This window comes from Arvicola amphibius, chromosome 9, assembly GCF_903992535.2.
Source record: "Arvicola amphibius chromosome 9, mArvAmp1.2, whole genome shotgun sequence".
NCBI lineage: Eukaryota > Metazoa > Chordata > Mammalia > Rodentia > Cricetidae > Arvicola > Arvicola amphibius.
The window spans coordinates 100,648,751-100,663,934 of NC_052055.2; the positions used below are offsets into that span (position 1 = coordinate 100,648,751).

At 42.4% G+C, this 15,184-nt stretch overlaps 1 protein-coding gene across 5 annotated transcripts in view; it reads left to right on the forward strand.

Moving 5' to 3' along the window:
* The window catches only part of Lims1 (LIM zinc finger domain containing 1), a 105,676-nt gene that overhangs the window by 75,501 nt on the left and 14,991 nt on the right, over positions 1-15,184 (forward strand). For all 5 annotated transcript variants that reach the window (XM_038343087.1, XM_038343088.1, XM_038343086.1 and 2 more), the window contains 3 exons: positions 2,141-2,300; positions 12,443-12,509; positions 14,781-14,901. In XM_038343087.1, the coding sequence (XP_038199015.1) occupies positions 2,141-2,300; positions 12,443-12,509; positions 14,781-14,901 (348 nt within the window). The remainder of the gene's footprint in view (positions 1-2,140; positions 2,301-12,442; positions 12,510-14,780; positions 14,902-15,184) is intronic.

A 15,184-nucleotide genomic window follows, 5' to 3' on the forward strand; every position in this document is an offset into this window, starting at 1 on the left:
AAAATAGGGTTTCTTTCTTTCTTTCTTTCTTTCTTTCTTTCTTTCTTTCTTTCTTTCTTTCTTTTTTTGTGACAGGGTTTCTCTATGTAGCTTTGGAGCCTGCCTTGGAACTTGCTCTGTAGACCAGGCTGGCCTCAAACTCACTGAGATCTATCTACCTGCCTCTGCCTCCCCAGTGCTGGAATTAAAGGTGTGCTCCACCCCCGCCCAGCTGAACATAGAGTTTCTTATGGCAGGTTACAGCTTAGAATTGCCTTGAAACAGTTATACTTGAAAAGACAAGTATAAAGCTGCCCTCTGTTGGGGTGGAGTGGAGAATAACTATTGCCGCTTTTGCTATGGAAACAGCCAAACTTGGAAAGAGGTAGGAGCAAGGCAGCTGGTTAAAGTATCTGTGAAGTTAGAGGCTCTCCGCACCATCTGTCTCCTAGCACTGGAGGACAGCTAAAATACCTGAAAGGTCAGAAGCTCTGTCAGTGGAGCAGACTTGCTTATACTAAGTAAAGGCCTCTTAAACAAAAAACAAGCCAAAACAAACAAAAAGGAAACTTGTAAAATTGTGAAGAATAGCTTAGTCAGTGACTGTTCAGCATAGGAAACATCTTCATTTCTAGAACTTTTGGAAACAAAATAGCTATTTATGTGAAATTCTCACCTAATTCTTTGCCTCAGCCATGCTGCCTTTCTTCTGAAGCACTGGTGGTTAGAGAAAACAGATAATCCTGTGGGGTTGCTCATGAGGAAACTATCACAGTCACCCAGTGCTGCCTATTGCCTGGCTTCATTCTGCTGACTTGCACAACATGATTGCATCCCTGCCATGAACTCTCCAGAGTTTGCAGTAAGGTTCTGATCTGTGACAGATGAGTCCCTGCAAGCAGAGAGTCTGCATTCTACTCTTGTGTCACTCATTAACTAAGAAGAAGTTCAGTGATGCTGAATTAATTGTCCACCTCTGAACCTATTTCTCTACCTGGAAAATGATCTTTATTGCAGAAAATTCTGTTATTTTAAGATACATTTTATGGGGCTGGAGAGATGGCTCACAGGTTAAGAGCACTGACTGCTCTTCCAGAGGTCCTGAGTTCAATTCCCACCAACTACATGGTAGCTCACAACCATCTGTAATGAAATGTGGTGCCCTCTTCTGGCCTGCAGGCATATATGCAGGCAGAATACTGAATAAATAATAATAAATAAATAATAAATAAATTTTATACTGCTAGTACTCAGTTTTTGACTTATGTACTGTTTTATTGGCCTATTGTCTAATTTTCAGAAATTTAAGCAGTTGCTTTCAATAGGATCCAATCAAAGGTATAATCTAAATTTAGGTTATGATGTGATGTTCAGTTACATGAAGTTTAGATTTTGTTCTTAAAAAGAAAAGAAATTGACTTTTAAGATGTTATCTCACAGAGGGAAGGAGCTCATGAAGCCCCACCCATAGCTAAGAAGCTATCGGCAATTGATAACACCTAGGGGAGAGAAAATCAGATTTCTTTTGCAGTGTGGCCTAGCGTAGGTTGCCCATGCTCCAGTGGTTGGTGCCCTACATTCATGCACATGTGGCAGCACTATTGGACTCAGTATGTTATGAGGGGAGGAGGAGAAGACATGAAGTTGGGAGGGTGATACGGAATAGAGTCCTGGAGGAGCGAGAGGTAGGGAGCAGTAGGATCTAAATATAAAGTTACTTATCCAGCTATAAGCCTGAGCTCCTTAAAGGAGACATTTATTCGTTGGTGTGTTTATTTGAGACAGTCTCTCTGTGGCTGTATGGCCTGGGCTGTTCTTGAACTTCTAGATTCAATAACATTCTTGGCTCTCCCTCCTTAAAAGCTGGAACTACAGGTGTATCCCGCTGCACCAGCTAAGGGAGCTCTTGGCTTTGATCTGCGTTCTTAGTGTCTAACACTGCTTACAAGAATGCTGAAGGTGTTAAAGTCAAGCAAAAGCAAAGCAGGAGGCCCTTTCAGAAATCAAGTGCCTAGTTAATGAGTATTTGTTAAACCTGGTTTTGTGGATAAAATATGAGTTTTTATGTCCAGGTAGAATTTGCTCCTCAGTTCTTGATGTCACCTACTTTTAAGCCTAATTACAAGCTGACAATTTGTATTTTGTTCTTTGTGTATTTTAGCAACATGGCCAATGCCTTGGCCAGTGCCACGTGTGAGCGCTGCAAGGGAGGCTTTGCGCCTGCTGAGAAGATCGTGAACAGTAATGGTGAGCTGTACCATGAGCAGTGCTTCGTGTGTGCCCAGTGCTTCCAGCAGTTCCCAGAAGGACTCTTCTATGAGGTGGGTCAGCTGAGCTGTCTTTCACCTTCATGTTCATTACCAAAGATGATGAAATGCATGTGGAACATGTAGGTCACACCTAAATAAGATGCCTATGTATACCTACCTACATTCATCCCCATCAGTTCATCTTATTCCGGAAGCTACAGAATCTTGTGACTGCCTATCAGACTAAGTACTTCTTTCTGTTCCAAGTACAGAATCCTTTCACAAGGCCTGCAGCAGAAGCATCTCTGGCCTCCCTCATTGGCTCCCCGTACCTGGACTCTTCCCATCCCTATCCCTGTGTCTTCCTTTATCAGGATATCATGGACGTACTCTTGAAGAGGAACCTTTGTCACCTACTTCCTCAGTTCCAAGCCACACTCTGGAGATTTCCATGCATGTAATTTCTAAAAACGGTCTTACGTGGAATTGAACATTGCAGGAAACACAGTGTTTAGCCCTTCTGTGTGCCTTGAGTTATTTCTAATCACTTGTTTTTCTTGATGTCATTAAATGATCTGTACTTCACCATTATTGAAACCCTTTTATCACAGTAAACAAGTACTGTGGGGATGACCTAGGGAAGCTCACCACCCACATCGTGAGGGAAAATGAGAGCGACAGTTTTGGCAATTTATTTTTGCTACTGCACCACCAAACATATCTGCAAATATGTGTTCTTTATATGACAGTATATATGCATAGAATGATACAATAGATAAAATGTCTATTCTTTTGTTTCTTTTATAATTATTATTTTATATGTATGTGTATTTTGCCTGCATGTGTGTCTGTGCACTGTGTGCATGCCTGGTGTGCTTGGAAGCCAGAAGATGTTAGAGATTCACTGGACCTGGATGTAAGTGAGGTGTGTGCTGCTATGTGGTTATAGGAATTGAGCTCAGATCATCTGGAAGAACAACCAGTACTCTTACCTACTTAGCCATCGCTTCAACACCTTTAATTTTTCCCCCCACTTTTTGCTTACCAGACTTAGATTTTCTTGTGTTCTTGCTTGAGGAAGGAAAGGTAGTTTGTAATTCTCAATACTAAACTTATTAATACCACTGAGATATTTTTCCCACTACTGGAGAATAAAATTCCCAGACCAGCCTGGAGAACATCATTTGTCTCTCAGAGATGCTTAAAAAAAAAAAAAAAAAACTTCCATTTGTGAATTGTCTGTATTAATGTAACTCGAGGAAATAGCATTGAACATATAGTCACAGAATGAAATTTATACGTCTCAGGAAATAAACAAGCAAACAAACAAACTTTAGCAGTGGGGAGATACGCTTTTCTCTTTTCTTTCTCTTGAAATCTTTTTGTCAGGAATGATGCCCTAGGAAATGTGAAATGACAATTATGGAAGAACAGGAGCGGGAGAGGTCAGAGTCCAACTGCAGGAGAGGAAAACATGGAGGGAGTTCCCAGGGTATATAGATGGTGGTGGCCAGACACTGCTGAGTCTGAATGGCTGTGATTGGTACAGAGAAGTACAAGTTAGGCCCCTGGAGCATGGGAGGGAGGACTGCTGATAGAACTGTTGTCACTCAATTTAGAGAACTCTTCTTAGAAGTTGACAGAAGGCTCTGAAATTGCAAACTCAGCCAGATAATGCTCTTTTGATTTTAAGATCTTTATGGTGAATTAGGTACGAGATAAGATAAATATGTTTTTATTGCTCACACCTAAATGTCACTACACATAGGTTAGGAAAGTATAGGCAGGGATAGAGAGAAGGATCCACGAGCCAAAACTTTATTGGTTATTAGCCTCCAAACAGGTCTCCCATGAAGAGTTTTCACTAGTGGGTTTAAAGCAAGTAGACACAAGTTTCATGTGGATCTGTACAGTTCATGCTGGGTATAGCAGTCAGCCTAGCCACTCAGGCTGTACCTAGCTAACCACAAGGAAGAGGTTGTCAGGGAACAGTGATGTATGATAGACATCTGGATTGATCACACCGAGGATCTGGGAGGCATAGAACTGGAGACAGTTAGGATGACTAAGCCCTGCCTCAGATAAAAGAAAGTATAGCTTCTATTCACAGTGGAAGCCAAAGCAACATGTCATCATAGACACTCATGACAGAGTCCCACAGCATACACAGAGGTCCCAGAAATATGGGGGATGGCTTAATCAGCATGAGGCAAGCATGAGTTCAGATCTCCAGCCCTTATGTAAAAAACCTGGAATAGTGGCACATGCCTTTAATTCCATAGCTGTGGAGGTAGTCCCACCTGGGACTTGCTTCCTGGGCTCTAGCTGAGATCAGTGAGGTTAAGGTTGATGGAGCTCTTGTCTCCAAAAAATAAGGTGGACAGCAACTGAAGACACTAGACATCAATCTCTGGCCTCCACATGATCATACACACATATATGTATAGCTGCACACATAAATGCACACAGACAAAGGAACATGACTAGATACATACACACCAAAAACCAAAAGAAGAGGGAGCACTGATGTTCATATTGTATGTCTCCTTTAATCCCCACCTCTCTTTTCTTTTGTGGCTGTGAGGTGAAAACCTGACAACACAGTGGGTAGCGGTGTGTGGTGTGACAGGTGTCATTTAGAAAAGGTCAGTTCTGTTCTGCCCAGCACTTTGTCTCCTGCCTGATCTGCCCTCAGAGAGCATCACAGACACCAGTCCCTCTTCATGCCTTTCTCTAGTACTGTCCTTTTGCCTGCCATTTCGGCATTATCTGGCACTATCTTGCTTAGCCAGCAGTAACTCCTCCTAAGCACCTGCTTCTACATGTGGTCCTATCACTTGCAAAGCCGCGTGTGTTTGGTCAGAGGGAAAGCTTGGAAACAGCCTTCAGCAGAGCAGAATAAAATATGACTCACACTTGTCCTCCAGTCCACTCCTTACTTCTCTTCACTGCTGGACTATAAATAGCCCCCTACTATTATTCCAAAAGATGTTACAAATCCCGGAGTTGGGCTATTAATGGGCTGTTGCCCTATGGGTCCTATTTTAACTACAGTGCTCACCTCTTAAGGGCCATTTTCTTGCCAGGGATTGTAAGCCTGAAGTTGGAAATAAGAACTTTACTTTTGGTTAAATGGCATATTAGAGAAAAAAACCTATCCCTGTCTAAGAACGTGATACCGTGTTTGTATAATGAAGCATGCAGGGCAGGACATGTGGATTGGTGATAGAGTGCGTGCTTGCTTAGCATTCAGAAAGCCTAGGTTCAGTTTCCAGCACTTCAGAAGACAATCAGGAGAGCGTATCTTCTCCAGTCCATTCCTTTGCTATGGCTTTTTTTTTAAGATTTATTTATTTATTATGTATACAGTGTTCAGCCTGCATGTAACCTGCACGCCAGACGAGGGCACTAGATCTCATTACAGATGGTTGTGAACCACCATGTGGTTGCTGGGAATTGAACTCAGGACCTTTGGAAGAGCAGCCATCTTTCCAGCCCATTGCTATGGCTTTTATCTTTTCCCAGAGCATCCTCCTTCCCTTATTTCCACAGCCCTTACCCTTTCTTTTCCCTTGGGCACAAGCTATTAAGACAAGTAGATTCCATCATTTGAGTGGCTGAGGCAGGAGATTTGTGAGCTCAAGACCAGCCTGCTCTGCTTAATAAGACCCTGTCTCCAAAAAAAAAAAAAAAAAAAAAAAAAGACAAATTTTGTTTATTACAAAACATGATTCCCTTTTCTTTATAGAACTTCTTGATGCATTGGGTTAGATGGCTAGGATAGTCATCCCTCCAGGCACAAAGATGAGTCTGGGAGCAGACCCTAGTTCACTAGACACAAGCATTCCTGGTGTATCTGCACTTCTCTTAAGCATAGTATAGCTGGATATGAATGCATATCCTTGTAATCCCAACACTTGGGAGAGGCAGGAGGATCAGGATTTCCCAACACCCACATGATGGCTCACAACCATCCATAGCTCCAGTGCCATGAAACTTTATGCCCTGTTTTGACCATTTTCAGCACCAGATATATATGTGGTGAACAGACGTACATGCAGGCAAAACACCTATAACAGAAAAATAAATAAACATTTTTATTTTATTTTTTTCCAATACAGGGTTTCTCTGTGTAAACAACCCTGACTGCCCTGGAACTCACTCTGTAGACCAGGCTGGCCTCAAACTCACAGAGATCCACCTGCTTTTGCCTCCCAAATGCTGGGATTAAAAGTGTGCACCACCACTGCTTTACATAAATAAACATTTTTAAAAGTCTAAAACTTTTGTCTCCAAAGAAAAAGAGAATAACAAAAAAGCGACATAGAAGCTACTAGGAATACTGCCAGATGTGGTCCCTACTCACACAGTGACCCTTTCTCCTACAAGATGTGGTTTAAAACATGAACCTAAATTTCTCCATTTAGGCATAAATCTACCCCATGAAAAACAAGATGCTTTGCAGCTTTGTTCTTAAAAGGGAACTGATTTACCCAAGGTATTTGCCCAGGAGATTTATTATAAGACATCATTACTAATGTTCCCAGCGGTCCCTCTGTTTCATTCCACATCTTTTTTGAATCCATAGAGCACTTTATCCATCTTTAACATGGAGCACTGTTACATTTCATTCTGGCTCTTTATTACTGTACTCGTCTTCCCATTTGAATACCTCTGGCACAAACTGTTCATATTGATCTGATATCTCTAACACATGACTGTAATCCCAGCATTTGGGAAACGGAAAGATGGATCAAGAGCTCAAAGCCATCCTTGACCACACAGCAAGTGGAGACCCTGTCTCAAAAAGAAAAAAGTCAGTGCTGTTTTCCATGAGATTTCAGTATGTGCAGTTGTCTTCTAATGTGTGTGGACCATTATTTTATAAATCTACCAACTCGGTAGTGGCTTAGACTAATTAAATGCTATTTTTTTGGAGGAAATGCCCATTTAAACAGCCCAAACACCAGCAATGAATGGTTCTGAAGTATATAGCTTTGTGATACCTTGATTATCTCCACTAAAAAGAATATATTTTTCCTTGAATTTTTTTAGGACTGAACTAAAGCTAACAGTTTCAGATGGATCAATTCCAGAAATCTTTCAAACTGGCATAGCCTGAACCAAGTACCAGGGCCTAGGCAGGGGCCTTGTATGCCACAAAACCAGCCAGTATGCCCAGGGCTGAGTTCTCTGTGTAATGCTTCAGACTTTCTCTGTCCTTGTTTGGTTTTCCCAGTGTGTACCTTTCTCCCCCTCACAGAATATATTAACAGGAAAGACCTGTTGGTAATGGATGCTGTAATGGAACAATGATTAACAAAGAGTTTCCTCACTCATTTCCTCTAATACTGTATCCTGATTATTCAGGAAGGCTGGGACCGAGAAGTGAAGACTGAAGGCAGGAAACTCCAAAGCCAGCCTCTCTGCTTATCTACTGACTCACTTGTTTTAGAGCAATTCGTGACCAGTGTATAAATCACTAGGTGAATGTCCAGCATCTACACATTCCTGAAATACGGCCATCAGCTCAGTTTCCAGTTAAGCAGCAGCCCCCTCCCCCACCTCTGTGATAGGAAACATCACAGAACTTCAAAACCCTGCAACAGAACAAGCAGAACTGTTGCTGCTGGAGCTCATCTTCCCCCACTCCGAATAGTCTCTGTCCCTGTGGGTAGAAGGGCCTAGAGTTCTTAGGCATTCCCTTAAACAGCTCTATGTGGAACATGGTGTTTCTTACAGGCTTATTGTAATTGTGGTGGTGTCAATGAGAAACATCCCCTGTGCCTCCTTCCTTTGAACATTTGGTTCCCTGCTTGTGGTGCTGTTTGGAAAGGTTGTGGAGCCTTGTGGAGGAAATACGTCACATGGAATGGGCTTGGAGGGTTTGCCACCTCACCCTGCTTCCTGCCTACCTCCCCCCCCCCCCCCCCCCCCCCCCCCCGTTTCCTGTGTGTGAATAAAAATGTGATCAGCCAGCTTCCTGCTCCTGCCACTAGGTCACGCCTTCCCTGCTGTAATGAACCCTGTCCTAATGGAACACAAAGCAAACTAACCAGCCCTTTCTTCCTTAATTGCCTGGGTCAGTTTCGTCACAGCAAGAGAAAGAAAGAATGCAGTCCGTGTCTTCCGTGTTTTACTTTGACCTGGGGGTTTAATTTAGCTATCTAAAAGATAGTGTTTTGATTCTTCAAAATTGATGGCTTATGATTTTTCTTCTATTTATATCCTAGACTTTTACTTTAGATCAACTTCTGGATTCCCAGGCTCTTAATTGAGACATGTTATGCTTCATGGTCTCTACAGCGTATGGAAGAGACAGCTCATTACAGCAGAATGCTCTTAGAACAGGAGTGGTAGTACCACAGAGAGACACAGGATCTGAGGTTGCAAAGGAATCTGTTCCTTAATCCTCGAGCTGTTTCCCGAGGAGGTTTTTTACTTGTGTCTTGTTTTTTTTGTTGTTGTTGTTGTTTGGTGTTTTGGTGTTGTTAGGGATTTGTTTGCTTTTTGTTTGTTTGTTTGTTTGTTTTTGCTTGATTTTTAGAGGGGAGTTGTGGAGTGGTTTTTGTTTGTTTTGTTTGGTTTTAAGATGGGATCTCACTGTGGCATAGCTCTACCTGGTCTCAGAGATCTACCTTCCTCTTCTGAATCCTTTCTGATTTGACTGCTAATATATTTGTATGCACAATAGTACCTGCTTCTCCCACGTTATAAAAGAATCTCAATTCCTATTATGATGACTTCCTCTAGGACACCTCTCACGTGGAATCCTTTAGCTTTTAAAGCCTCCCAGCTTTTTCTGCTCTGTATTTCTCATTTAGGACGAAGCTTGACTTGGGGAACTATGTTGGGTGTTCTGTATTCTGGTATGTTGTGAGTTTATAATTGCAGAGTAGTCATGACATCATTCCTTTTAAGGTTTTGCCTTGTGCATCCCTGATGAATGTCAAAGGCATCCTTTAAAAAAAAGTTCTTGTGAATGACGTAAAACGATGGCTCTATGGACAAAGTACTTGCTTTGCAAGCCTCCATGAGCTAATTCAGATCCTCAAAACACACTTAAAAACCAGATTTTGGCATGCCTTGAACATTCTGGCCCAACATGGTGGAAACAGGGAACTATCTGCAGCTGGGAGCTGTCTGACATCTCCTCGGGCCTGGCACACCCCGTTCACTTATAAGGTCTGCACCAAGTCCTGAGCTGTAGTAGTCCTTGCGGGCAAGGAGACAAGCTGGTGACCCATGAGAAAATACACACCCATGTTGCATCACCCAGTGGAAGGGCCAGCTCTCACTGCACACAGGTAACCTGGATGGGGAAGACTGTGCTACAGTTCAAACAGTAGAAGACTTTTTCTCCTCACAAATTCTTGCTGGGCACCTTTCCAGTTCGCTGTCTGACTAGATTGTGCTGAAGTGCCAGGCCAACCAAGTGGAGATCTGTGCCCTGTTCCTGACGCAGCTGTCAGCACACAAATTCTAAATATTTGTGGGCTACAGTGAGAGTCGGCTGTCATGCTTTTATAAGTGCCCTGTGTAACTCTGCCTCCAAACTGTGCCCTCAAAAGATGTGTACAAGTCAACATAGGTGAATGTTCTTGCTTACATCAAGCTGTATTCTGCAAAGGACCAAAATATAGAAGACGTGAAATAGAATGAGAAGAAAGCCTGCCCTCAGAGGATGATCACAACTCCAGGCTGATGTTGAGTAAAGAGCCTGGTGTTGAAAAAAAAAGCCAGATGCAGTAGTGTGTTGGAGGAGGCCACTTAGCCCTGAAATAATCACACAGAAACTGTATTATTTAAATCACTACTTGGCCCGTTAGCTCTAACTTCCTATTGGCTAACTCTTACATATCAATTTAACCCATCTCCATTAATCTGTGTATTGCCATGTGACAGTGGCTTATCGGCAAAGTTTCAGCATGTCTGACTTGGCAGTAGCTCCAGGCATCTCTCTTACTCTGCCCTTCTTTCTCCCAGCATACAGCCTAGCTTTCCCTGCCTACTTCTGTTCTTCCCTGCCATAGGCTCAAAGCAGTTCTTTATTCATTAACCAATAAAAGCAACACACAGACAGAAGGACCCCTCATACCAGTAGTCCACAGCTATGGGAAGATGGGAGAGAGAGACAGAATTCTTGAGAACTTTGAACAAGTAAGGTGGAGAACAAGGACTGATAACCAAGTTCATCCTCTGACCTCTACTATCTGCTGGTATATAGTACAGTTTGCACTTGGGTGCTGTACCCCTCAACACCACTCAGAGTCCCTGTGAGGCTAACACAGAGCATTGATGAGAAGTTCTGAGCAGGACTGGAAAGATGGCTCAGTTGTTACAAACACTTGAGTTTTGTTCTCAGCACCCATGTGGGGCAATTTACAACTGCCACACATGTACACATACATGTATGATACATACTTCCCCACACATATTTATATTTTAAATAAAAAGATAAATCTTTTTTTGAGCTACAAGCATGGTTATCTTTCCAGAATATTGTAATTCAATGAATTAGTATTCAGTTCTTTGTACTATGTTTCAAACATCTTACCATCTTATTAAGAAAGAGTTTGGGCCAGGTGGTAGTGGCGCACGCCTTTAATCCCAGCACTCGAGAGGCAGAGGCAGGTGGATCTTTGTGAGTTCGAGACCAGCCTGGTCTATAGGAGCTAGTTCCAGGACAGGCTCCAAAGCTACGGAGAAACCCTGTCTTGAAAAACCAAAAAAAAAAAAAGAAGGAGGAGGAGGAGGAGGAAGGAAGGAAGGAAGGAAGGAAGGAAGGAAGGAAGGAAGGAAGGAAGGAAGGAAAGAGAGTTTGGATAGGGTTCAGTGGTTAAGAGAATTTACTGCTCTTAGAGAAGACCTGGACTTGAGTCCCAGGACCCATGTAACCTGGGCTTACAACTGCCTCTAACTCCAGTTCCAATGCCCTCTTCTGGCTTCTGTGGGCATCTGCTCACACAGGCTTACATACATACAAATAAAATTTTAAAATAAGCAAATGAATTTTTAAAAATAGTTTGAGTTACTCCCATAAAAATTAATGAGTTGTTTCTCCAAATAAAAGAAGTTGTGACCATAACAGTATGCTGTGAGCATAAATAAATAGCAAAACAATAGAGGTTTGACTCCCAGGAGGCACCACAAGGACACACACACACTCACTTTCACGCCGTGGTTACTCAGCAAGCCAGTAAGCTTGTTATTAGCATTTGAACACCTTCAGTCTGGAGCTGTAGTCAGTGTTCTTAACTCATGTGATACCCTACTTCTCACAATTTATTTCTATAAAAAATTGGCACACACACATATTATATATATATATATATATATATATATATATATATAGAGAGAGAGAGAGAGAGAGAGAGAGAGAGAGTGTCTAACTAGGAAAAAGTTGTACCTTGAGTTCTGGTAAGCTATATTTGGCACGGGCCCATGAAAAATATTTGGAAGGAATGGGCAACCATGTTCATCTCCACAATGCATGCTTTCTAAGGAATATAATTATGTTTTTATTTGGGGCTGGGCATTTGTTCTGTTTGTTGAGACAGTGTTTCCCTATGGCCTCAGACTCAAAATCCTCCTGCCTCAAATATCTTGGATTACAGGTATGTAAACCACTATGCCTGGCTATTTAGTTTTCAAGTCTGCATTGATCATTTAAAATAGTGACATTAAGCCAGGCATGGTGTTGCATGCCTTTAATCACAGCACTAGGGAGGCAGAGGCAGGTGGACCTTTGTCAGGGTCAATCTGGTCTACAAAGAGTTCTAGGCCAGTCAGGACTACTTATTGACTTTGTCCCCAAAATAATAACTAAGGAGCTAAAGAGATGGCTCAGTGGTTAAGAGCATCTGGAGGACCCAGGTTTAATTTCTACAACCCACATGATAGCTCACAGTTGTCTGTAACTCCAGTTCCAGGGGATCTGATGCCCTTTTCTGCCTCCGTGGGCATCAGAAATGCAAGGGGGTACAGACATACATTCAGGTAAAACACCACACACATAAATAAGAATAATTTATAAAAATTATGCTAGAATATGCACACCTTATAAATATTTAGGCTTACAGTGATAATTTTTAGATACTGACCTAAAATAATGAGGGGAATAAGCCCCTTTTGTCTGTCTGTTTATGAAATAATTTCTTTCTGTGCTTGTTTCATATGTGTAAGTTGATGGCCCTTGTGTTTTTTTCTTTCAGTTTGAAGGAAGGAAGTATTGTGAACATGATTTCCAGATGCTCTTTGCTCCCTGCTGCCACCAGTGTGGTAAGTTTTACTGCTGAGTATAAGTAAAAAATAAGTCTCACAATCATAAAATTCACTGTTTCAGTCTCTAATGCTATGACAAAGCACCCTGACTCAAAAGAGCTGAAGGGAGGAAAGGGCTTATTTCATCGTCTGCTCCCGGGCCACAGTCCGTCCATCACTGAGGGAAGTCAGGCAGGAACCTGAAGCAGAAGCCATGGAGGAACATCTGCGGACTTCAGCTCAGCTGCTGTTCTTTATTTCACAGTCCAAGCAATTGTGCTAGTAATAGTAAACTGGGCCTCCCTAGGTAATTAACAATGTAGACAGTTCCTACAGACAGGCCCAGAGGCCAGTCTGATCTAGGTAATCCTCTATTGGAACTCCATTCTCACATTCCTTAGGATGTGTCAAGTTGACTGGCAGTTAAAGCTAGCTAGGGCGGTCATTTAACACTAGAAAGTGCAACATTTTCTTTAAGATGGTGCTTATACATAACTATAAGAGATGCTTTATCTGTCTTCTCTGTATCGATAGTATATATCAAACTAGAAAGTCCAAAATCTGGAGAGAATTGGTTTCTATGGACATGTGGGGAGAAGCCTGTGGTGGGCCTGCTGCAGTGCTTTTCCACTGCACATAGCCGACTTGCTTGTGGTCTGGCCAGAGAAGAGACAGGGAGTATTTCAGTTGAGTTGATACAGGTGCTTATGTGTAATGGCATTTCATTTGTATTTTAATAAATAGAGCTTCCCTGAAGATCAGAGAGTAAAATAGACCCACTGATCAGCCTTACTGACCAGGCAGTGGTAACACACACCTTTAATCCCAGTAGCCACATTAGTTTGCCATAGAAACTGTCTTTAATCCCAGGAGGAGACAGCTCTCAGACACAGTCTCATTCTGAGATTCCTAGAGGCAGGATCGCCATTTTGGAGGGTAAGAAGAGCCAGTGGCTGGCTGTTTTGCTTCCCTGATCTTCAGTTGAACCCCAGTTTCTCTCTCTGAGTTTCTATTAATCGTGCTCCACTTATGCACTTGACTCACTTGCTGTGGCCACCTCAGTGGTGGCTCAGCTAGAACATGTCTAGGGATTGGAGACCCTGAATTCAATGTTAAAATGCTTAGTGAACGAAGTCGGTGTGAATTATAAGGAAAATGTGACAGGCCAGTCATGATCCCAGCACTCTGAAAACAGATGCAGAAGGATCTCTGAATTTGAGGCCAGCCTGTTCTCCACAGTAAGTTTCAGGCCAGTCAGGGGTACATAGTGAGACCCTGTCTGAAAACACAACAAGAACAAAAGCCAGAAAATGTGTTGTAGGGACTGAAGTTAGAACATTCAGTGATACAACATGCTCAGCTCTTGTTCAATCCTAGGACACCACTGTAGGGTGTGAGAATAAGAGGAAACAGTGTATAGATTTCAATTGTCTGTTTCAACAATGACCATAGACAGCCAAGAGGCACTGGAGGAGCTCATGATGTTTGGAATTCAGAGATACAATAAAAAGTTTTAAATATGGCTACAAAATAGAAAATGAGGACTCAGATGAAAAAAAGATCATTTGTCTGCTCTCTTACTTCAATAGATATAGTGTAAAAGGCTTTCTCTTAAATTAGGCTGGTGGGCTGGAGAGATGGCTCAGAGATTAAGAGCAGTGACTGTTCTTCCAGAGGTCCTGAGTTCAATTCCCAGCAACACACAGTGTCTTACAACCATCTGTAATGAGATCTGGTGCCCTCTTCTGGCCTGCAGGAATGCAGGCAGAACTCTGCATACATAATTAATAAATAAATAAATAAATAAATCTTCTTTTTAAAAAATGAGGCTGGTGGGGCTGGAGAGATGGCTCAGTGGTTAAGAGCACTGGCTGCTCTTCCAGAGGTCCTGAGTTCAATTCCCAGCAACCACATGGTGGCTCACAACCATCTGTAATGGGGTCTGGTGCCCTCTTATGGCCTGCAGGCATACACACAGATAGATAATAAATAAAAAATATTAAAAAAAAAATGAGGCTGGTAACAGAGACCTGTAATCCAGATACATGGGAAGCTGAGGCAGGAGGATCTCAAGTTTAAGGGAAGCCTTATCTGCTCACTCGAGGCCCTTTGTTAGAAGGGAAGATTCAGAGCGCTGGAGAAGTGATGTAACTCAGGCAAAGCAGTGGCTTCGCATTTGAGGAGTGCTAGTCAGTCCCTAGTCCCTAGTAAGCCCTCCTCAAACACTTGTCCCTTTTATTTATAGCAAATAAGAGCTCATGGCATTTTTTGTTCTTTACTTTCCCATAGGTGAATTCATCATTGGTCGGGTTATTAAAGCCATGAACAACAGCTGGCATCCTGAGTGCTTTCGATGTGACCTCTGCCAGGAAGTGCTGGCAGACATTGGGTTTGTCAAGAATGCTGGCAGGTAGGACTGTTATCAAGGTTTATTTTGGGGTTAAGCTCATTAAACCTCTCAGGGTCCAGAAAGATTCGCTATTGCAGGCGAAAGCTGGCTGGGGAAAGGGGTCTGAGGGGTAGAACAAACTGAATGACTTGAGCACGTTCCTTCTGCATGTTTCTTTATTCCATGAGGGAAGGAAGGGACGGGAAGAAGGAGAGAAGGGGAAAAAGAGGGGCCTTCTCCACAAGGCTTTCAGTTTATATAGGCGTACAGACAAGTTAGCAATTGCATAGGAGACAACAATAGT